We start from the raw sequence: 25,440 nt of genomic DNA on the forward strand, positions 1-25,440 counted from the left end.
GGGACAATTTTCACTCCTATTCTCCCAGGGTGGTTAGTGAGAAGCTGCGACATAGATTTAACCGCTTCACGCCCCGAAAAGGGGTGTCTTTTCTCTCGTGGGCGCCGTGACGCCTGTCCAGAAGCCCGGAGCGTGGGCGCGCAGGCAAAGCTACGGCCCAGAAGTTTTGGCGACGTGCTGGAGTCGCCTGGCGCCAAGAGAGTGCACGGAACTCGCACTGGGATTGTTTGGCGAAAGGAATCTACGTGCTGTCTTCGAGGACACCAAGTAGCCACTTCCCAGTGGTTTTGGCCAAGGCTGCTCCTGTAGAATTTTCTTTCACATTTTAGACGAAAAGTGTCGTTATTCCTTAAGTCGCACTCACTGGGGCAGTAGGGAAGTGGATAGGGTGAGGTGGTCGTCCAGTTCGCTTATTTAGCTTAATCTACAGTTCCATCTACCTAGGTCTTGTAGTCTTAACCTTTCGAGTCCGTAAAATTTCGGTGTAAATATCACCTCTGAACCCTTACACTGAGCCCCTCACCTCACGCTCTGAACTCCTTTGTTGTGCTCCCTCTCGCCCTAGTTTGTTTTGTCACTAGTTCCCCGACCCCTACCCCCTCGCTGTAAACTACCCTTGTGGTGAATGAGGTGTGTCAAGGGAGTAACAGTTTGCCTCATAGAGGAAACCAGCCATAGAAAATACTTAAAGGAATGACTGGCTGTATTCCAATATAACTTTATGGACACTGAAATTTTAATTTGATACAATTTTCGATACCATGAAATAAGTTTTTCAGTCACTTAAAAGTGTAAAGAACTTTGTTTCTTAAAACCTTCCAAAGGTATAAATTTGAATTCCCTGGCGGCTCAGAAGGTAGAGTCTGCCTGCAATGAGGGAGAACCAAGTTGGAACCCTGGGTCAGGAAGATCCCCTGGAGAAGGAAATGGCAACCCACTCCAGTATTCTTGCCTGGGAAAATCCCATGGACAGAGGAGCCTGGCGGGCTACAGTCCACGGGGTTGCAAAGAGTCTGACACGACTGAAGTGACTTCACTTCTTCATTCTCCCAGTGTAGTTAATAGTGCCCACTTTCACTTTAAAAAACAGCCTAGATTGGAGGGTTACTCCCCATTGTTCACTCTGCCTCAAGAAAATACGTTTAAAGCAGAGGTTCAGCCCATGGACTGCTTTTATACCTCTGAAGTGAAGTCGCTACGAGGCAAAATTGAGTACCTGTGACAGAAACACCTAAAATGTTAATATCTGGCCCCTTAGATTCCCGCACTTCCTGCACAAATACCTTAGCCGGCTAACTGATTTCCCATTCTTTTCCGCACTCCAACCCTTCATACCAATCCTAGTAGATAATCGCTCTAGGGAAGAGTTTTGATCCTACCGCTTTCCCTTCAGTATCTGCTGAAAGTGAAAGTGAAGTCGCTCAGGGACTCTGCGGTCCCATGGACTATAGTCTACCAGGCTTCTCTATCCATGGGATTTTCCAGGCAAGAGTACTGGAGTGGGTTGCTATTTCCTTCTCCAGGGGATCTTCCTGACCCAGGGGATCGAAGCCAGGTCTCCTGCATTGCAGGCAGACGCTTTACCCTCCGAGCCACCAGGGAAGCACCAGCAATGTAAATCCAAGCCAATCCCATGATACTAAGATTACAAGCTTAGTTTTCCAGACTTCACTCCTCTGCGGTACTTAAAGCCGAAATGGACCACTTGCTGTCTCCCTAATTAGCATACCATACGCTCCAGTTTGCCCACGTCTCTCCTCCATTCCACAGGTTCCTCAAGATTAAAACAAGTGAAATCGCTCAGTCGTGTCCGACTCTTTGCGACCCCCTGGACTACATGTAGCCTACCAGGCTCCTCTGTCCATGGGATTTTCCAGGCAATAGTACTGGAGTGGATTGCCATTTCCTTCTCCAGGGGATCTTCCTGACCCAGGGATTGAACCTGGGTCTCCTGCACTGTAGACAGACGCTAAACTGTCTGAGCCATCTGTTACTCCCTTGACACACCTCATTCACCACAAGGGTAGTTTACAGCGAGGGGGTAGGGGTCGGGGAACTAGTGACACAAAACAAACTAGGGCGAGAGGGAGCACAACAAAGGAATTCAGAGAGTGAGGTGAGGGGCTCAGTGTAAGGGTTCAGAGGTGATATTTACACCGAAATTTTACGGACTCGAAAGGTTAAGACTACAAGACCTAGGTAGATGGAACTGTAGATTAAGCTAAATAAGCGAACTGGACGACCACCTCACCCTATCCACTTCCCTACTGCCCCAGTGAGTGCGACTTAAGGAATAACGACACTTTTCGTCTAAAATGTGAAAGAAAATTCTACAGGAGCAGCCTTGGCCAAAACCACTGGGAAGTGGCTACTTGGTGTCCTCGAAGACAGCACGTAGATTCCTTTCGCCAAACAATCCCAGTGCGAGTTCCGTGCACTCTCTTGGCGCCAGGCGACTCCAGCACGTCGCCAAAACTTCTGGGCCGTAGCTTTGCCTGCGCGCCCACGCTCCGGGCTTCTGGACAGGCGTCACGGCGCCCACGAGAGAAAAGACACCTCTTTTCGGGGCGTGAAGCGGTTAAATCTATGTCGCAGCTTCTCACTAACCACTAGCCCGCGACCTCGGAAAGATGTCTGAGAGAGGTCGCCTCAGTAGCCGCCTCAGCGCACGTGAGACTCTCACGCGCAGCGCAGGCGAAGAGGCGGGAGCTGGCGGACGCAAACCCAGACCAGGGAAGGGGCGGGGTTCGTGGGCGCATGCGCAGAACCAGAGCACTGGCCAGGCCGTGCCTCCCAACGGGTTTGCAGAGGAAAGGAGAGCGCGTGGCGCCCCGGAACTCGCGCACGCGCTGTAGCCTCGCCCCGCCCGTACGCGCGCGCGCGCGGCCGGCGCAGAATCTTCTCTTCAGACCCGCCCCTCTCTTGTACTTCAACTAGAGGAGGAGACAGGCGAGAGCAGGGAAGTGTGGGGCGAGGTGGGCGGGGCGTCGCACGCGAGCGCGGCCAGCAAAAGGAAGGGAGAGGGAGAGATCCAAGACAGCGTTACCGCGTAAACACCCAATCGAGAGCCGGCCTGACCCCGCCCCCTACCCTCACGTTATTGGCTAGGAACCCCCCATATGGGCGGGGCCTGCCGTGGGGTTGGGGAGGGCAGGGGGCGGGGAGGAGGAGGAAGGCGCTGGCGGGCAGTGATGGCGGCGGGTGATGGGGACGTGAATTTAGGCACCCTGGGGAGTGGCAGCGAGAGCAGCAGCGACGGTAGTAGCGAGAGCCCAGGCGGCGCGGGAGCAGCAGCAGAAGGGGGCGGCTGGTCGGCAACGGCGTTGGCGCTTCTGACGGGGGGCGGGGAGATGCTGCTGAACGTGGCGCTGGTGGCGCTGGTGTTGCTGGGGGCCTACCGGCTGTGGGTGCGCTGGGGGCGGCGGGGTTTGGGCGCCGGGGCCGGAGCGGGCGAAGAGAGCCCCGCTGCCTCTTTGCCTCGTATGAAGAAGCGGGACTTCAGCTTGGAGCAGCTGCGCCAGTACGACGGGTCTCGCAACCCGCGCATCCTGCTTGCGGTCAATGGGAAAGTCTTCGACGTGACCAAAGGCAGCAAGTTCTACGGCCCGGGTGAGGAGGAGTTGGAAGGGGAGGGTGAGGACCCCCTGCAGCTCAAGCTCAACCCCCTTCTGATGGGGAGGCCCATGGGCACCGGGTTAGTTTGCCAGCCTTTTGACATCTGGACCCCCGAGCCTTATCTGCCGCACCTAAGACGGCCTGCCCCCCACACGCCCCAGCCGCGGGCCCCACCGGTGTTTACCCTTCGAATTCGGATCCCAGTGTCGCCCGAGCGACACTGAGTTTTCATCTTTTTCCTATCCCATTTCTCCTCTCAGCCTTTTCTTGGGCTGAATTTTTCAAAATCCTTTTAGTTGTCGCCAGTCACGCTGGCCCTCAGCCTTTACTGAGCTTTCTGATTTCTGGAATCGTTGCGGGGAAAGAAGGAAGATTTCTGAAGTAGGGACTTAAAGTTTTAGACCCTGTAATTCATAACTTTCTTTACTTGTGTGTGTGTGTGTGTGTGTGTGTGTGCGCGCGAGCGCTTATCCACTAGTTCCCATAAGGCCACGTTTAAGTACACGTAGTTCCAAGTCCCAGCCTTTTAGAATCTATTAAATCCGGTCCCATATGCAGAACCTTGACTTTTTTTAAAAAACCGGTTTTGATACAAAAATGCTTTCCAAGATTAACAGTATATGAGGGATGAAGCTGATCAGAATGCAGATCCTAATAAATACTGGCAAGGTTATTCGCCCTGAGTTTTGGAGGTGGAACTCATATACCCAGCAGGCGTTCTTGTCCAGTTGTTTTTTTTTTTTTTTTGTAGCAGGAAGGCAGGTATTCAGATACACGTTGATTATCACTTACTTTGTTTTCACTGAGGAGAAAGAACTTTATAAACAGCTATAAATTCATATCACCATGCACCAGTTCTGCAAGTTAAATGTTTCTAAAGCTTTGCTTTCAGAGAACTGTGTATGTAAGGTGGTTTGTTTAGAAACCCTTTAACAGTGTAGTTATAGCAAACGTTTCAGTTCAGACTCATGAAACCTGTTGGCCTACCATAAAATTGAGCAACATTGTACATGCTGGTTGTGTAGTTATTCTGAGCTTTTAAGGAGTTACTACAGTCAAAGTAAATAAAATTAGAGACCTATAGTGACCTGTTATTTGAAAGAGGACATCCAAGTCTTAAAGTCAAGGGGTTGGCAAATCTAAAAACAAGTTGGTTTCCTCTAATATGTTAGTCCATGTTGTTTATTGACACCTGCAACTATACACCTATGATTTATGTGCTTAGTGGATGGAAGATATTTTAGAAGTGTTTTGGTTTGTTGTTTGTTCATTGGATTAGAGAAGAGAAATGGGAGATTCTACACCCGGTAACAACAAACATGTTGAACTATATTTCTTAGTTACTTGTATTTTGTGTATATATTTACATTCAATTCAACCAAGTCACAGATCGCTTATAAAGTACTTGCTTCTTGTATAAAAAGAAAACCTGATGTCTACCCACTCATATCAGCTGAAGCAGTTAGTACATTTTTGCTTACTTAAGCAAATATGGGTAAGACAATGGGGCCAAAGGACAATATTTAAAGGAACAGACCAAATTAGTTAATTTTTTTTAATCGCGAATTTATACAGTATTATGTATTCAGTGATTAGAAATTGTGTACAGGTTTAAGTTTTTAATACAGAACTTACCCAGACTAAAAACTCTTGCTTCTGTAGCCCCTATCTAAACGGACAGTGAAGCAACCAAGTGTTTAGTGCAAAGAAGCCTATCAATCCTCACACATTAATGCCTTGCCACTATCTGAAAATAGCAAAGAGAGACAGCCATGGACACAATTTGGCAGCACCCAGTGGCAAATGTTCTGCAACAGAAATTTTTAAATTAAGATGAGAGTCATAGTTATAATACAGATAGCCTTTGTGTGGCTTGAGCCAGTGCTCGGTTTTAGGTTAGCTTTCACTGATTTCCATCCAGGTCCTTCCTGATGAACAGGCAGAGTGATACCCCATTATTTCATTCTAAGTAGTTTTGAACAACCTAAACAGATACTTGGAATATTTTTTTATTGAAAGGAACCTTAAAGTTAGCCAGATCAGCTTTATGGATTTGGAATGTATTTCACATTAAGAGGAGATCTAACATTTCCCAGAAGTCTTGAAGCAAAATTTTGGGCTATAAAACAAATTCAGTTTTTATTTTAATTTTTTTCATCCTCAAATCAATTAAGGAATTTTGTAGCAGAGTAATTCAGAAGTAAAAATCCTTATATGAGACTTTGTAGCTTGAAAGAATGAGTTTAGGGAGTCTAGCCAATATCCACTCCCAGTTCTCAATAATGGTTTTAGAGTTAAAAGATTACTTGTGAGGCTTTTTCTGTGTTGAAGTTATTTTTATTTTTAGTCATAATTTTTAAAGTTTGAGTTCTAAAAAACGTGGATGTTGGCAGTTTAATTTAGTGGAGTAAACAGACATTGGGAAACAGTTGGCATTAGCTACCTTTGTCAATATTAAGTTCAGTAACAGTTCAGGCACTTGGCCAGTGTGTGAGGAAAGTGGATCATGTAAGAAGCAAAGAATATAGGAGGAGAAAGGAAGCAGACTTGTTAAGCAGCTACTACTTCAAATCTATTAATTTGTCATCTCCATCTCCACAGTGCTTCAGTGAGGTTAGTGAACATTCCTGTCCTTAAGAGAGAGAGCTTGGGGTTTAGGAATTTGGGGTAAATTGGCTTGGATCACACAGACATGGTATTCAAATCCAGATATATTTGACCACAAAGCCTGTCTACTCTATTTCAGATAAACTGCATTCTGAGATAAATAGAGAATCTGTTGTTATTTTTATACTCTCTCCTGGTTCCCATAAGGATTTAAAGCCTCAGAGAAACGTACTTTCATGGCTTCATGTTGTGCTGTTCAGTATGGTAGCCACAAGCCGCATGAATTGAGTTTCTCTGTATTACCCATATTTCAAGTGCCCAAACAGTGCACTTTATAGAGCGTTTCCATCTTCCCATCAAGTTCTATTCAATAGCATTGATTCTAGAAGTTAAGGTAGGAGGAGGAGGAAACTCCCATTTGGGGCTTATTATCGTTTAATTTCCAGACAGCTCTAGGAGATAGGTAATGTTCCCATTTTACGAATGTGGAAACTGAAACTCAGAGATTTTGCCCAAAATCACATATCTAGTAAATGGCCAAGCTAGAAATCAAACACACTCTAACTGGCTTCACAGGCTATGCTTCCTACTATATCACAGCATAATATAATTTCATGTTTCCAGCATCATAATAGATGAGGAAGACTCATCTATCATTTTAAATATTATTAATTATTAATAATTTGGTGTAATATTTCTGCAGTGGGATTCTAGCAAAACTGTGTTTTTTTATTATGTAGAATGGCAAGAAATTATAGTTTATAATAGTTTATTCACATTTCTGGTATTAAGATACATAGCTTCCCCCTTATTCCATGTAGAGTATTCTTTGACATAACAAAGCTGTAATTTCTCCAACATACCATTTAAATTCCACTGGAAAGAAAAAGAAGTTTGTAAGCAGTACCCCCATGAGATGCCTAATGTTTAGGAGATGGGGAAAAGGAGTTCATACACCTTTTATGTGTTCTTCCTCCTTTTTTAACTTCATATTCACATGTTAATTTTATTTGTAGTTTGCAAAATTGCAGCTGAAGCAAGAGTTGCAACATATAGACAAACATATTCTTTCACGAATGTCCTATTGACACTACCCAACTTTCATCCTAGTCTTTTGTTTTGAAGCCGACTGGGTCTGTGTTAGGTCTACTGCCCATGCACATTCATTACCTAACAATCAGGTAACAGGACCAGCTAAGTTTACTGATGAATTTTGATACTCTGCTCAAATTTATACTAATTTCTTTTCTTTTCTTTTTATTTGGCTGTGCCATGTGGTTTATAGGATCTTAGTTCCCCAACCAGGAATCAGACCCACCCCCTGTATTGGAAGTTCAAAGTCGTAACCACTGGCTTGGCAGGGAATTCCCTTTACTAGTAATTTCTACAGTACCTAGTTGGTTGGCTTCTCTGAGTTCAGCATCATTCCATTGTTTTTAATCAAAGAGGGAATTGTATTAAATACTAACACAGAGTATAAAAGGATAGCTTAAAGCATGTATGAGACCAGAAGATGTTATTCAGGTTGAAGAAAAGGAATAGATTAACATCTGGAGGTAGCCCTTTTTAAGTTCTTTTCATAGTTCTTTCAACCATGTGGCAAAGGTCACTCATCCCCCACATACATACTTGTGAGATACATCACTAAATAACTACTGTACAAGAGCCAGCATTTTGTCTCAACATCAGTTCTCAGAAGGAGTTACCTGGATTTCATCACACTGTTGCCTAGATAAATGTTTTGAGTAATTCTCTGGGTCTGCAAAACTTGTACTTCCCAGCTCTCATGGAGTTTATGTTCTGTTAAGAAAGACAGATAATAAACAATCATTCAATACATGATTATAATAAAGGACTTTATTTATTAGCATTAGATGGTAAAGAGAAGTACTTATTTATGTTGGTTTGTCAAGAAAGTGGAGATTGATAACTTAAACAAAAACCTGAGGGAACCAGCCTTACGAAGATTGGGTGTATCATTGTTTTGAAACTATCTCACAAAGGTCCGTCTAGTCAAGGCTATGGTTTTTCCAGTGGTCACGTATGAATGTGAAAGTTGGACTGTGAAGAAAGCTGAGTGCCGAAGAATTGATGCTTTTGAACTGTAGTGTTGGAGAAGACTCTTGAGAGTCCCTTGGACTGCAAGGAGATCCAACCATTCCATTCTAAAGGAGATCAGTCTTGGGTGTTCTTTGGAAGGAATGATGCTAAAGCTGAAACTCCAATACTTTGGCCACCTCATGCAAAGAGTTGACTCATTGGAAAAGATTCTGATGCTGGGAGGGATTGGGGTCAGGAGGAGAAGGGGACAACAGAGGATGAGATGGCTGGATGGCATCACCGACTCGATGGACATGAGTTTGGGTGAACTCCGGGAGTTGGTGATGGACAGGGAGGCCTGCTGCTGCTAAGTCGCTTCAGTCGTGTCCGACTCTGTGCAACCCCATAGACGGCAGCCCACCAGGCTCCCCCGTCCCTGGGATTCTCCAGGCAAGAATACTGGAGTGGGTTGCCATTGCCTTCAGTGCATGAAAGTGAAAAGTGAAAGTGAAGTCGCTCAGTCTTGTCCGATCTTAGCGACCCTATGGACTGCAGCCCACCAGGCTCCTCCATCCATGGGATTCTGCAGGCAAGAGTACTGGAGTGGGGTGCCATTGCCTTCTCCGAGGGAGGCCTGGTGTGCTGCAATTCATGGGGTCGCAAAGAGTTGAACACGGCTGAGCGACTGAACTGAACTAAAGCACTAGATCTAGAACTGATACCATGTTAATCAGAGGAAGAAACATCCTTATCACCTTGCTGATTTTCAGATTTGACTTCAGGCTTCATTTGATAAGTATTACCTCAGCAGTTCTTTTTCCATCCTTTTAAGCAATCTTTTATTTTTTTTATATAAACAACATTACCTGGATTTTTAAAAACTAAATTTAATGCCAATACTGTCTTTTAACAACTTAATCAATTTATATTTTTTGTCACTACTCACATATTTAGATTTATTTCTACTATCTTATTTAGTAATTTCTCTTGTCAACTTTTCTTTGCCTTCTTTCCCACTGTTTTTTCTTAGATGGATTTTTTATTCCACTTTTTCTCCCCTACAGATTTTTGTTATTTCATTTTAGTATAGTTGATTTACAGTTGTGTTAATTTCTACTGTACAGCAGAGTGTTTCAGTTACATACATACATACATTCTTTTTCATATTCTTTTCCTTTGTGGTTTCTCACGGGTATCAAATATAGTTCTCAGTGCTATATAGTAGTACCTTTTGTTTATCCATTCTCTATATACTAATTTGCATCTGCTCATCCCAAACTCCCAATCTCTGCCACCCCCGACTCCACCCATCCCTTGGAAGCCAGAAGTCTGTTCTCTATATTTGGGTATCTGTTTCTGTTTCGTATCTCCCTGCTAATTTGGATGCTGTCTATTTGTATTCTTTTGGTGACAAGAGTCTTTTCCTTTAATTTTTTCTATAGGCATTGTTACTCTGAACAATATATGAATGTTAACCAAACATTCTTGTACGAATTAGAACTGTCACTTTAAAACACTTTACTGCCATTTGACCGTATTTCTTAATATTAAATATACAAAACAATCGTGTAGAAAAATGTGAATGGTGTCCCTTGGAGTTGTACACAGCCATATGTTGTGGCCTTGGTTAGAAAGCTTAAACTCTAATCCCTCCCCACTCCATTTTCTACGTTATTTTTATTAGACTTAGAGTTTTACTGTAGTTTTTCAAACACTACCCTCAAACTGAATAATAAACTTTTTTTAAATAGCCAATTTTCATTTAAATTTACCCAATAGAGTTACCATTTTCTTCACTCACTGTCATTTCTTGCATCTCATACTTTTGTTCAGAGTTCAGTTTTAATTTTAGTGAGGTATGTCCTATAGTTTTGTCACTGATAGAAAAAAAAAAAAATCAGTTCCTATCTGCCCTCACTCAGGAATTATAGTACATATCCAGTTCCAGTTCAGTCATTTCCCAACTCTTTGTGACCCTATGGACTACAGCATAAGCCTTTCTGTCCATCACCAACTCCAGGAGTTTATTCAAACTCATGTCCATTAAGTCAGTGATGCCATCCAACCATCTCATCCTCTGTCATCCCCTTCTCCTCCTGCTTTCAGTCTTTCCCCGCATCAGGGTCTTTTCAAATGAGTCAGCTCTTCGCATCAGGTAGCCAAAATATTGGAGTTTCAGCTTCAACATCAGTCCTTCCAATGAACACCCAGGACTGATCTCCTTTAGGATGGACTGGTTGGATCTCCTTGCAGTCCAAGGGACTCTCAAGAGTCTTCTCCAACACCACAGTTCTTTGGTGCTCAGCTTTCTCTATAATCCAGCTCTCACATCCATACATGACTACTGGAAAAACTATAGCCTTGACTAGACAGACCTTTGTTGACAAAGTAATGTCTTTGCTTTTTAATATGCTGTCTAGGTTGGTCATAACTTTCCTTCCAAGGAGCAAACATCTATTTATTTCATGGCTGCAGTGGCCATCTGCAGTGATTTTGGAGCCCAAAAAAGTAGTCTGTCACTATTTCCATTGTTTCCCCATCTATTTGCCATGAAGTGATGGGACCTGATGCCATGAACTTGGTTTTTACTTTAACAATGCAAACCTTTAACAATATTTTAATATATTGAGAGCCTTCCTTATGAGTATATCATTTAATAGTCCACTTTTAATGAATATTTGTTTCTAGTCTCTTGTTATTACATACATGCATGCGTGCTCAGTCACTTTAGTCATGTCCAACTCTTTGTGATCCTATAGACTGTAGCCCACCAGGCTCCTCTGTCCATGGGATTCTCCAGGAAAGAATACTAGAGTGGATTGCCATTTCCTCCTCAAGGGGAACTTTCCTACCCAGGGATCAAACCCATGTCTGCCAGAGCCTTCTGCATTGCAGGCAGATTCTTTATCTACTGAGCCACCTGGGAAGCATGGTATCATGTACATACCATTTCAATGTGTTACTAAAATCATAATTATCTATTAAATAAATTCCTAGAAGTAAAACTACTGAGTCTTATGTTATGGACCTTTTTAATTTGGATACTTCTTTCTAAATTGCCCTGCAGAGATGTTGGACCAATTTACAATCACATGAAAATGCCTATTTCTCACTCTCGCAAAAAATGTGATATAAAATTTTTTGGTCTTTGTCAATCTGAGAAGTTAAAATAGTATTTCAATATTATTTTAATTTACGTTTCTCTTTTTCTCAGTGAATTTTGGTTAGTTACATTCGGAATTTATTTAAGATGTAAAGTAAGCATCAACTTTTGTTTTTGTTTTCTTACAGTGGGCTATTCAGTTGTTGCAACACCATTTATAGAATACTTTTTCTTCCCTAATACTTGTAGTTAGGAGATTATCTTGTTTGACCTCCACAATTTTAGGCATATAAAATTTGCCTCAAATGTAGAGTGTGGCCTCGAACCCAAGTATCTTGGCTTGGAAGAGGTATTCTTCCAGTTTTACCATGCTGCCTTCCCTCTAAAAGTCCTGGGAGTTCCTCGAACCAAGTATAAAAAAGATGTATTAGTTGGATTTCATTTAATCACTTTCATATATGGTTTGATTTGTTCCTAGGTCCATTATAACCATATTTGGAATAAATTACTCAGTGTGCACATGTGCTCAGTTGTGACTGATGCTTTGCGACCCCATGGAATGTAGCCTTCCAGCTCTTCTGTCCGTGGGATTTTCCAGGCAAGAATACTGGAGTGGGTTGCCATTCCCTTCTCCAAGGATCTTTCTGACCCAGGGATCGAACTTGCATCTCCTCCATCTTCTACATTGGCAGGTGGATACTTCACCACTGAGCCACCTGGGAAGCCCTATACCAAGTATTATTAGATTTTTTGTTTTTAACTTGCTTTAATAATCACAGAAGACTGTTGTCAAAACACACCAGAAAACTAGGCTGTTTAACTTTTAATGAATTAAAGTTTGTCTCTGAGCACTATGGTTTTTATACCATGAAAATAAATATTCCTTCTGGAATTTTCTTCTCTTCATAAATACTAATATATTCATAGATACATACTCACCCTAGTAGAAAATTATCTCTTAGGTATTTTAGATGTTTACTTTCTCCTGGAGTTTTTTGCTCATTAGTGTTTTACAATAACCATATGTTGTTCCCTTTTCAAAACTATGTCACTCCATTATATTTGACTGTATGATAGTAAGCAGTTTCAGGATGTAATTGATTTTTGAACTTCATAAAAATTTTTATCATAAGTTATGTTAACTCTTAAAACTATTAATGAAATCTGGATTCTAACTAGTATAATGTCTTTTTGGTATATTTAACAGTATCATAGAAGTAAGATTTATCTGTAAAATGATGTCTTAGAATATTTGTTTTATAAATACATTTAAAAGAATCTGTCTTGGCTAAATAATTGGGTTCATTTTTTGTAGCAAGAATATTCTTGAAATAGTAAATCTAGTTTTATATCAGCATTATATTTTAGTTTTTTAGAAGGCAAGAGTTTAATTCTTTTATTATTACTGAAATGTTAGTGTTGAAATGAATGTTAATAGTTAAAACAATCTGATTAGTTTATATAAGCTAGCCTTTTAATTTTTTTTTAATAAATTATACCATACCAAAAGACCTAAGAGCATTTAAAATATGCTTTCCTTAGGTAGTTCTCTGTTATAGTATTATGGATAGCCAAGAGTAGTCACCAAAATATTAGAATCATAACATTTAGGTCAGTTATATAAGGGGGTAACGGAAAGGGGAGGTATTACTGAACTCTCGGCAGAGGAATATACTTTAACTGGACTTCAAATCCTTTCTCAGCAGGTCATCCTTTTCCAACTCTAGTTCTTAGTCTTAATATGACATTCTTTATGATCTTACAGGAAAAAGAAAACTATTTTCAAGAAGACCTTTTCAGAAGTTAAATGCTTCCTGTAGGAAATTTGAAATATGTGGAGAGGTCATTCTTTTCAATAGTTAACAACATCATTTTGTCTAGGATTAGGCTTGCATTATTAACTGTTGCCTCTAGTCCACTCTTCAGTTAGTCAAACCAAAAAACAGCATTCCCTCTTAGGGAAGTTGGCAGGAAATTTTACTGGTATGTTATCCATATACTCAAAGATGGAGGTTCTTATGACTGCTGTTCTTATAGTGATCATCTTTTTGTCTCTCCTTTTTACCATTTGGATGTGTTTAAGGTTGATGAAGTATCCTCAAGTAGATTGAATTTTGTAGAGCAGGCAGGTAAATATTATATAACATAATGCTAAGAAAAGCTGTTGATTTCTACAGCTTTTTTTGGTTAATGTTCTTCCATTTTAAGAGGTATTTTAAAATAGCCATTCCCCTGAAATTTTGTGATCAGTGAAATGCTCCAGTTTTCAGGGTTGTCATTTCACCTTTGGGTTTGTGTGTCCTCTGTGTTTTCTCAAGATGGACTGTTCGGTGTAGTTGGAAAAGTGGTTGATTCTGTTAGTAACTTTAGGCAAGTCATTGAATACCTTTGCATCTTTTCATCTGCCAAGAAGGGAGGGCAAAACTATCCCTTCTACTTCGTGATACTATGAGAAGGAAGTGAGATTGCAAGGAAATTCTTGAAAAAGTTGAAATTCTCATTTTCTAGTTGTAGTTTTTTATAGCCTTAATCAGTTTTATTTTTTCTTTTATGTTTGACTCATCACTGTTTTAAGTTTGTAAGCATTGGTCCAGTCAGCATTAAGATTTTTTTGGTCATTATTGTTTCTTAAGAAAATATTAGTGTTATATATATATATATATATATATATTTTTTTTTTTTTTTTTTTTTCCATCTCTTGAAAATAGCCATTGCCAAGTGGAGTTATACCACAGAAAAACTAAACTGCTTTAAGGTGGACCACTTTTCTTTCCCTCAGGACTGTTCTCGCTTAATTTTAGTGTTGGGTTTTTGTTTTTGTTTTTTTAACTTGCTTAGTTTTAAAAGTTAATGTTAGGAATTCCCTGGCAGTCCAGTGGTTAGGACTCAGTGCTTTCACTGCTGGCGCTGGGTTCAGTCTCTGGGGTCTTGCAAGCCACATGGCTTGGTCAAGAAAAGCAAAGTTAACGTTTCTCATTTTTTAAAAAAAAAGAAATAATGTCATTTGCAGCATCATGATTGGACCTGGAGATTATCCTAAATGAAGTAAGTCAGAAATATTATATGATATCACTTACATGTGAAATCTTTAAAAATGATGCAAATGACTTACTAATAAAACAAATACAGACATAGAAAAAAATTTTTATGGTTACCAAAGGGGATGAGGGGAAAATAAATTCCGAGTTTGGGCTTAATGTATATACACTACTATATAAAAGCTTCCCTGGTAGCTCACTGTCTGCAATACAGGATACCTGGGTTCATTCCCTGGGTTGGGAGGATCCCCTAGAGAAGGAAATGGCAACCCACTCCAGTATTCTTGCCTGGAGAATCCCATGGACAGAGGAGCCTGGCGGGCTATAGTCCATGGGGTCACGAAGAGACACGACTGAGCGACTAACCACAAGGACAATATAAAAAACAGGTAAGCAAGGACCTAGTATAGCACAAGGAACTAGACAACGTCTGTAATAACCTGTAATGAAAAAGAATCTATATATACTTTTTAAAAATCACATTTTAAAAAAAATTACTTTGCTCTACACTTGAAACTAACACAGCATTATAAATTAACCATACTTAAATTTTTTTAAAAAAGTTAATGTTTCTCCGAATCAATTAACTCCAATTAAAGAACTTCAGATTTTACTTTGTAAATAGAAATGTACTACTGTTTACTCTGTTCAGTTCAGTTCAGTCACTCAGTCATGTCCGACTCTTCGTGACCCCATGGACTACAGCATGCCAGCCTTCCCTGTCCATCACCAGCTCCCAGAGTTCACTCAGACTCACATCCATCTAGTCGGTGATGCCATCCAGCCATCTCATCCTCTGTTGTCCCCTTCTCCTCCTGCCCCCAATCCCTCCCAGCATCATAGTCTTTTTCCAGTGAGTCAACTCTTTGCATGAGGTGGCCAAAGTACTGGAGTTTCAGCTTTAGCATCATTCCTTCCAAAGAAATCCCAGGGCTGATCTCTTTCAGAATGGACTGGTTGGCTCTCCTTGCAAGGGACTCAAGAGTCTTCTCCAGCACCACAGTTCGAAAGCATCAGTTCTTTTGGTGGCGCTCAGCCTTCTTCACAGTCCAACTCTTGTGACTGTCATCCATACATGACTACTGGAAAAACATAAATAGTATTAAATTTCTTTATCTTAAACATTTAAATACCTTTTTGAATGTCAGTTGAGATGATGGGCAATGTTTGAAAGTTACCAATATTGACCAGTTGTAAGTAGTGTCCCATTTTCTTATATAGAAGACAAATTTAGAAATAGAAAATGGTAGCCTAAGTTTATATTAATGGGCTTCCCTGGTGGCTCAGATGGTAAAGCGTCTGCCTGCAATGCAGGAGACCTGGGTTCGATCCCTGGGTCAGGGGTTTATGTTAATTAATAGGTATATCCATTCAGTGAGAAAATACATAATGATTAAGTGAGAATTGTGATATTCAGCTAATGTTAAGGAGCAATATGGAAAGTACTTAAGAATGGAAAAGCAGGATAAAAAAGTACTTTACTGGAAGTATTACCTTTATTTTTCTGTTAATATATTATTGCTTAATAATGGTCCTTAAATTTATTGCTAAGGCTCCTTTTTTGTTCCATACAAGAAACTTGAAGAGAATGAATTTTCCTAATTCATTCCTAAAACTCGTTAGTTTTCCTAAGTAACCCAGTAAGCTTTATAGTGCAGTGCTCACTGTAGTTCAAACTAAGGTTCATAAATCTTTAGAAATTTTTGAATTTTCTTCTTAAAGGTATAGATGCTTTTCTGACACATAACCTTCTATAATCATTATTTTACTCATTTAAAAATCAGGGAATTTTTTTTTGTACTGTGTACTTCTCACTAGAAAATACTTTACTCTGTTAAATGGACAGTAAGTTTTTTCACTGACCACTCTGTGGCTCATAATAGTTAAGCAAGCAAATTTGGTCTTTAAACTGTTTTCTCTACATTTCTTTTGTCATGTATTGATAACTTTTCAGACTCAGGAAAGAAATTTTTATATATTAAATCACTCAGTCGTGTCCAACTCTTTGCGACCCCATGAATTGCAGCACACCAGGCCCCCCGTCCATCAACTCCTGGAGTTCACTCAAACTCAACGTCCATTGAGTCGGTGATGCCATCCAGCCATCTTATCCTCTGTCGTCCCCTTCTCCTCCTGCCCCCAATCCCTCCCAGCATCACAGTCTTTTCCAATGAGTCAACTCTTCGCATGAGGTGGCCAAAGTATTGGAGTTTCACCTTAATCAGTCCTTCCAAAGAACACCCAGGATTGATCTCCTTTAGAATGGACTGGTTGGATCTCCTTGGAGTCCAAGGGACTCTCAAGAGTCCTCTCCAACACCACAGTTAAAAAGCATCAGTTCTTCAGTGCCTAGCTTTCTTCACAGTCCAACTCTCACATCCATACATGACCACTGGAAAAACCGTAGCCTTGACTAGATGGACCTTTGTTGGCAAAGTAATGTGTGCTTTTGAATATGCTATCCAAGGAGTAAGTGTCTTTTAATTTCATGGCTGCGATCACCATCTGCAGTGATTTGGGGGCCCAAAAAAATAAAGTCTGACAGTTTCCTCTGTTCCCCATCTATTTCCCATGAAGTGATGGGACCAGATGCCATAATCTTAGTTTTCTGAATGTTGAGCTTTAAGCCAAGTTTTTCACTCTTTCACTTTCATTAAGAGGCTTTTTAGTTCCTCTTCACTTTCTACTTCTCAAAACGTTTTAAACAGGGAAATCTACATAGTCTGTTCTACAAACTAAGATGAAAAAAAATTAACACTTAAAAGATTTATATTATAAATATTGTTTTTTAAATAGCCAGACTTGGGAATCCTCTGGCAGTCCAGTGGCTAGGCCTCTTAACTGCTGAGGGCCCAGGTTCAATCCCTGTTCAGGGAACCTAGGATCCCACAAGCTGTGTGGCATGGCTAAAAATAAATAAGTAGCCAGGCTTAACCAATTAAATGAAGTAAAACTTTCCTCTCCATTCCCCAGAAACATTACTACTGTTAAGTACTTGGTTTGTATTCTTCCTGGTGCTTTTTTTGTGCATATACAAATATGGGTTAAATGTGCATGTATGTGCATCTCTTTTAGTTCAAAGGAGGTCATGCATACTGCGGACTTCTCTGGTGGCCCAGTGGTTAAGACTAGGCTGCAGGGGGCATGGCTTAACCCCCTGCAGGGGGCTGGATCTCTGGTCCAGGAACTTAAGTTCCCACATGCCATACAGTGCAGCCAAAAAAGAATAAAAATAAAACTAACTAAATGAATCATACTGTGTAATCTAATTGCTTTTTTCAGTCACTATATCATGGACTTCGTGCATCTGTACATAGAGTTACCTCATTCTTTTTTATAGCTATGTGCTATTTCATTAATGACCTATGATTTATGTAAGCAAATTCTTGATTCAGAAAGTTCGGTTGTGTGGAGTTTTGTCTGTTAGTCTGTGTTTGTTTTGTTCCTGCTTTCTGTCAGGCGCTGTGGTGAGCATTGAGGACACAGAGATGTGCAAGAGAGTTGCTGCTCTCAAGGACACACTTTGGGAATGACTTGCTTCTGGTAGCCATTCCTCCCTAGACAAGGTGGTTCCTGATTCTTTACACTAATTATTTTGTGTCCTTATAGCCATATATATATCCAGCCAGTGTTCTGTTGATTCTTTTTAGATGCCACAACTAATTAACAGTAATCAATAAGGCATCGTTTCCCCTCAAGAAAACTGGCTTCCAAACCTAACTCTTCTAGGTTTCCTCTTTTCTCTAATACCTCACAGTCTTCATGTTTAAATTTTTTTTTTTTTTAATATCTAAAGTAGTTGAAATCTAAATTTTCAGTGAAAAACTTTACTTTGGTCAAAAGGTGGATTTCTAAGAAATTTCTTCTCATCCTGTTTAGTGTCTGGGCATGTTTTGAAATTAAGGCTGAGTACCAGATAAGAGACATGAAGTTTCTTTTATTTGACATTTTCGCTTGAGACATTCTAAAATATTTTTAGATAATCTAAATAATTTCTTTTTTTTTTCCCCAGCGGGTCCGTATGGAATATTTGCTGGTAGGGATGCCTCCAGAGGACTGGCAACATTTTGCCTAGATAAAGATGCACTTAAAGATGAATATGATGATCTCTCAGATTTGAATGCTGTACAAATGGAGAGTGTTCGAGAATGGGAAATGCAGTTTAAAGGTACCTTCATTTTGTTGGGTTCTTTACAAATACTAAATTTATGGCCAAAGAAAGTACATACCATTCCATTACTCCTTAAGAGTCTTAGGATGCTGTTTTCGTTGCCATCATTATTTGATGATAAGCATAGCTAACTATCAAAATGACTGTTACATGTGCTTATTGTTAATAAAATCCATATTTAAAAATTCACTTGTTACAAACTAAAATTTATAAAAACTTGTGACACCTTTAGGCTTGTTCATTAAGATAAGAGTTTTTTCAACATAGGTTCATAGTTAAAACTGAGTTGATTACTGATACTGAATTTTAGTTTATTTTTAAATGATTTAATTTATCTTACCTTCAAACCATAAAGGAAAAATGTCATTCTCATTCATTATATGCTTGTGACATCAGTTTTTACTGCCTCAGTGAACACTCTGGACTGCTACTTATGTGACTTATGGATCCCTTGAAATATCTCTTCTGGCTTCTTGGCACTTGTACTGGTTCTGCTGAACCAAGCAGTCCTTCTATTTCATCCTCTTGATTTGTCAGTTAATTCACTTAAACTCAGTTCAGAATCCTGACCAAGAAATGACTAAATATTACCATAAACATAACAATGGGTATAACAGTGTTCTAAATTAAACACATGGTAACATAAAAACAAGTCACAAAAACATGTCACATCTAAGAGATTTTAATAGGAGAAAGAAAAATAATATACTGAGAGTCACATATCGGAACCTCGAAGAACACAAGATAATAAGTAACAAGTGAATTTTCATCTGTTCGTTTGGTTTGTTTTCTTAGGGACTAGTACGTGTGTCACATTTTCTCCCCAAGAATATGTCCAGGTTGTATTTACTTTCCATGTGATTTTCCACCTCATATTCTTCTCCCTACTTCTTCAGCCCCAGGAAAGTCACCATTAACTTTTTTAAGATCTTCTCACTGTTGGAAATGCCCTGTGTTTGCCACCTTATTTATTTAATTACAATAATTACAGTTACTTTGGGTTATTAAATTTAAAGATCTGCTCTGAGACTCAGTGCACATTAGAGGTAAACCAGTCATCAGACGTATTCCAAGAGCCTGGCCTGGGTCCTGGACTCAACATATATTTTTAAAATATCTTCAGGTGATTCTGAGGCAGTGTCCTTGATTAAGAACTGGTTGTATGAAACACTTTCCTCCAAAGCACAAATCCGAAGCTTTATAAGTTCCCTGATCCTGTTTTCTTTTGTCCAAGCCTTACATGAGTATAAAAAGATGGGATAAGGTAAATGATAGGGAAAACTTACCTTATTCTCTATGACTGAAAGAAGCATACACCTTCCCTACTGTATAATGGAATTGTGAAACAAATTTGATTGCTACTGATTTTCTTTTGATGTATCTTTCAGAAAAATATGATTATGTAGGCAGACTCCTAAAACCAGGGGAAGAACCGTCAGAATATACAGATGAAGAAGATACCAAGGATCACAATAAACAGGATTGAACTTTGTAAACAACCAAAGTCAGGGGCCTTCAGAACTGCAATTCTTACTCCCTTTCACAGAATGTCCAGCATCTTTGGGTTTGGTTCACCTGCTGCAAAAAACATTCAACAGATTGTACAAGCTACATGAGTCTCACTATGAAGATTTGAATACTAGACATTATGTGTGCTGCCAGACTCATTTGTTGCAGTTATTTGTAATGTCTGGTGGGGCTTCATCCTGAAAGGAAGGAGACAGGGATATTTTTAAAGAGCAAGAGAGTCACAAAATTACTTTCTCCTTTTTTTCTTTCCTTTATTTTAATCAAAGACAACCTGATATGTATTTGCTACTTGAGTGTATAAGAGATTTTTTTGAAATCTCTTAAAAAACACACAGCAAGGAATTTCTATTTCATGTGCTGTGTTTTTGTTTTAGCAGTGAGGAAGAGAGGAGACCTGGGCAGGAGAGGTTAGGGTGTGCATCAGTTTTAAGTGGTTAAGGCTACTGAAACATTAAAATGGTAAATGTGAATCCCAAGGTTTTCTTTTTGGGTTTTGTCAGGGAAAAGAAGAAAACCTTTTATTTCTAAGAAATCTTTGGAAATTAGAAGAATGGATTTCAGGTGGATTTAAGTCAAAGCTAACTCCCCAACAGCAAGATCATTTGAAACTAGTTTTTATCCCTTTCCTTCCCCTAGATCAAATCAATATTAATTGTGCCTTATTTCACTTACATAGACTTGAATTATTTTTAGGGAAAGCCCCTATGTGAATTCTGAAGTCACTACAAGCAGCATTGAGACTGAAGTTGGAATATTCTGTTGACTGCGAAACCTTGATGTCATTCTGTGTATATAGAATGTAAAAGGAATATTCAGTGTTACTGCCATATATATGTTAATATACACAAACTTCATTAGCATTATAATGGCCAAATGTATTCCCCCATGCTTTTCTCTTTTCAAAAAAAAAATTGAAAAACAAATCAACAACTCTGTCCCCTAACAGCTGCCTAGTTTTAAGAGTCTTGACTCTCACATCTCACTGGTGTGGGTGCATGGGGCTGTAGTATGGATGTCGTGTGGGTGTGTCTTGAGTGTGTGTGAGAGCGCCTTGGAAGGGACTCTGCTGATACTGTAAATACCCGTACCCTTTTAATAAAGCATGTACAATAAACCAAAATAAGCTTGAGTTGGACTTTATATACAAACTGTAAACCAGTGCATTATAATATGGTAGTCAAGATTGTGTATTTGATTCAAGATAAGGAAAAATATTGGAATGAAAGGCAGGCACTGGTTAACCAAGTTGTACACATTGTACCACATTCACTGTAACTTTAGGAAGAAATTCCACTTTGTGGAACATTCTCAAGAGATCTGAGATTATTCAGGTAAGAAATGATATATTAAAATGTACATATTTTTACTTTATATTTTGATGCCAACTGATTATACTAGAAGTAATAGCACTTCAGGTGGTAGTTACTGAACACAGAACAATAAAGGATATTATACTGATAGGTTTTAAATTCTGTTGTTTGAAAATGCTCTTACTAAAAAGCCCTATATATGTATCATTTGATTTCATCATATCATGACTGTTTAGGTTCTTAATTGGAGACAAGTTATACCCCAAAAGACCATTTTATTTAGTAAGTCACCAGTTAGAGAAAAGAATTCTCCTGCTGTATGAGTATAATATATGCAGAAGCCATCAAAGAAAGAGGAAGTTTTAATTGCAATAATAAGCTAAAGTATGTAAAATACTACATTCTATTGTACTCAGTCTTGGAGTGTTTTGTAGAAAATGATGAGTTTCAGCCAAATCTTTGCTGAAGGCTGGTTGCAACAACTGAAGAGTGTTGTAATGCTTTGTGTGTTTTTATGTAAAATATTTTCTAAACAGATTTGTTAAAAGTACGTGTCCTCTGGAGTAAATTGATATGGAGAAATATATATATATAATGAATCATTTCAGCCTAAAGTAAATTTACAGTTGTGAATAGAGAAACCCTAAATATTCATGCAGTAAAAATTATACAGTCTGTTAAGAAAAATGATTAATTATGTGTTTTGGACTTGAAATAAACAGTGTTCTATGGATAATTCCTCAATTTCAGTTGAGTGGTCTCATTCTCAGGTAGTTTGATGGGCAGTCATCGAGTATGGGGATGGGAGCTGTGGTGACTGGTGTTGCTGCTGTTTCTCCCTCTCCTCCTCCCTTAACCACTATTTCCCCAACCTGCCTGGTTATTAGAACCACTTGAGGTGCTTAAAATTCAAATTCTTGGTCCGCAGTCCAAACCTGCCACCCAGTGAGCCAGAATGGAAAAAGTGAGTCTCGGACTGTAAGGAGTCCCTTGGTTAATGCTTATGATCAGGCACAGTTGAGAACACCACACCAGTCTTCAAGCTATACAACTGACCTTTGAACTACAAGGGTTTGAACTATGTAAGTCCACTTTTATGCAGTATTACTATATGCGATAAATATTATAGTACTTTATGATCCGCATTTGGTTGAATTTGTGGATGTGGAACTGTAGAATTCAGAGGGCTGTAAGGGGAATTTCTGTCAGCACAGGTTGGTACCTCTAAACCCCCACATAATGTTCAAAGTTCAGCTGAATTGTCTGTCTTTGTCTTCTACTTGAAAGAGACAACCTTTGAACAATTTTGATCTGATTCGCTGTATTTCCTTTTTTGTTTAATTACCTAAACGTCCATAGTGGTTCTGAGTAAAAAATGAGATTTCACATAAAAATGTGTGTGATTTTTTTTAATAATTTTATTCTCTTCAGTTTACTTTTTTTGATAGTGTCTTTAAGTTGGCATTATGTTTCCCAAATAAAGACTATCCTGTGTGTACTAGCCACTTTCTCTTCATTAGAAGGTGAACCCATTCATATTACAGGTCAAGTTTTTTAAAACTTTGACTGTGGTGCACGTTTTCCTGACAGTGATTCTACCTGCCGCCTTTGAAATCTGCAGAGTCTTAACACATTTATCCCCACCTGTGATCAGAAAGCAAAAGTTAATATATTGAACTAGTACTGGGGGAAATTATTCTATTGAAAACGAGATAAATCAGACTCCTCACCCAAGTAGCCTGTTTACATCTTGATACCTGAGAAGTGCTACACATTGCTAGAAATAGATATCTCTGGCATATTAACAGTGTAGCCTTGCTTACACTGTGCCTTTATGGATTAGAATAAGCTGAAGGAGGAAACTTTAATTTGCAAAGACACCTGTACCCCAATACTCATAGCAGCATTGTTGACAATAGCCAAGACATGGAAGTAACCTAAATGACTTTATCAATAGATGAATGAATAAAGATGTGATATATATACATGGAATACTACTCAGCCATAAAAAGAATGAAATAATGCCATTTGCAGCAACATGGATGGACCTAGAAATTATCCTATTAGGTGAAGTTATTTATATGTGGAATCGGAAAAGATGATATAAATGAACTTATTTGCAAAACAGACCCACAGACATAGAAAATAAACATGGTTACCAAAGGGGAAGGGAGGAGGGAATAAGGTGTCTAATTAACATATACACATATAAAAGAGAGAAATGACAAGGACCTGTAAAACACCAAGAAGTATATTCAATAGGTTATAACAACCTATAATGGAAAATAATTTGAAAAAATATATACATAACGTATAGGTATAACTGAATCTATTGTACACTTGAAACTAACACAACATTGTAAATTATACTTCAGTTTCTTAATGGTTTAAAAAAAGCTGGGTAGTAGTAAATAATTTATTAAATGTGTAAATTGCTTTGAGCATAATGGAAATAAGACTGAAATGAGCATGGTTCTTTTCTTCTAATGAATTAAAAGTAGCAAATGTTCATTGATAGCTTTTGAGTATGTATGTTCCATGTAGGTCAGCTATCAATCTGCTAGGTGATAGTAATCACAGAGTATGATCTATTTGTTGTGGCAAGGAAGTTCAAATGAAAACCACCCAACTTTTCGTTACTGTTTTTAGGCAAAATTCATCATTCCCAGGCAATGTCAGAGAAGCGTGAAACTTCTCAGACACACTTGTGAGTTACGTTTCTGATGAGACACTGGGCTAGATATTTCCGGTTTGCATTTGTTCTGCCATCAATGGTGACAGAACATTAGGAGTGCCTAATGTTCATTCAAGAAAGCACTTAACATGCTGTGGACACTTTATTCACAAGAGATTTTTCTGTTTTACTGTATCTACAGAGTCCAACTAAACCAAATTGTGAAGTTTAGTGTAAGAAAACTGGTAAATTATTGCATTTTTCTTTCGCAATCATGATTTTTAGTGGCTGCATAGTATTGTTAGTGAAAATGCAGGTTATTACATGCTATGCTGCCAGTTGGGTTAAAGAGCAAAGTTGGAAGATAACAGACTTTATGCCTTTTCCCATTTAGAAAAGTAATATATGTTTAGTATACAGAAAAAGGTTAAGAAAAATGAGAAGCAAAATTAGTTTAAGCAATCTCTTAATTTAATCTCTTAAACTAATCTTCCCACATCTCTTTTTATTATTTGGCTGCACTAAGAGGCTTGCGGGGTCTTAGTTCCCTGACAAGTGGTTAAACCTGCACTGTCAGCAGTAAAAACTTGGAGTCCGAACCACTTAGGCTTTTTCCCTTAGATACCCATCTGATCATGCTGGACATCTGTACCTGGAACCTCAACGTGATGCATCCTTTTCCTCCCAGACTTGCCTCTGCTCTCATGTTCTCTTATCAGAGAGCTCCTGCTCTTGACTCTCCTGGCTTGTCTTCCTACCTCTCTGCTAGTTCTCATCAAGGTCATTGTCCCTATGGGCAATCTGAAATAAATTTGACCTCTTTGTTTCCGTACCTCAAGGCCTTAAGTGATACCACCTTACTTTCAATTTCAAGACAGGGAGGGCTTAGGCCTCTTCATCAGTTCCCATTGAACTATTACATAAAATGCCTAGTAGCTTCCAGAATATACCTCTAGCTACTTACCCACTCCATTTTTCAGTCTATATTATACTCTTCCCCACACCTTTCCAAGTTTTAACTGCCCTCCTAGCTAATTGGCCCAGTCATAGAGACTCAGGCTCACACTCTGAATTCACCCCCAGACTGAATTAGAGAACCCCAGTTCCATGGCTCCAAGTTTCACAGGTAATTCTGTATCACTGAATTTACTATTGTGCTGTAATCATCTGCCTTCCCTGATAAACCAGGGACCAGAGCATACCCGTATTTTAGGCCCAGTGTTTTTCCTAAGGGCTTCCCTGGTAGCTGAGCTGGTAAAGAATCCACCTGCAATGCAGGAGACCCTGGTTCAATTCCTGGGTTGGGAAGATCCCCTGAAGAATGTGTGGACCACCCCCTCCAGTATTCTTGG

At 39.4% G+C, this 25,440-nt stretch overlaps 1 protein-coding gene across 1 annotated transcript; it reads left to right on the forward strand.

Moving 5' to 3' along the window:
• Positions 1 to 3,031: 3,031 nt before the first annotated feature.
• On the forward strand, positions 3,032 to 22,638 carry PGRMC2 (progesterone receptor membrane component 2). Its single transcript, XM_052654584.1, has 3 exons — positions 3,032 to 3,609; positions 18,416 to 18,571; positions 19,963 to 22,638. Exons 1-3 carry the CDS (start codon positions 3,120 to 3,122, stop codon positions 20,058 to 20,060), a joined length of 744 nt encoding a protein of 247 aa, XP_052510544.1. The 5' UTR covers positions 3,032 to 3,119; the 3' UTR covers positions 20,061 to 22,638.
• Positions 22,639 to 25,440: the final 2,802 nt, after the last annotated feature.

Source organism: Budorcas taxicolor, chromosome 17 (genome assembly GCF_023091745.1).
Source record: "Budorcas taxicolor isolate Tak-1 chromosome 17, Takin1.1, whole genome shotgun sequence".
Lineage (NCBI taxonomy): Eukaryota > Metazoa > Chordata > Mammalia > Artiodactyla > Bovidae > Budorcas > Budorcas taxicolor.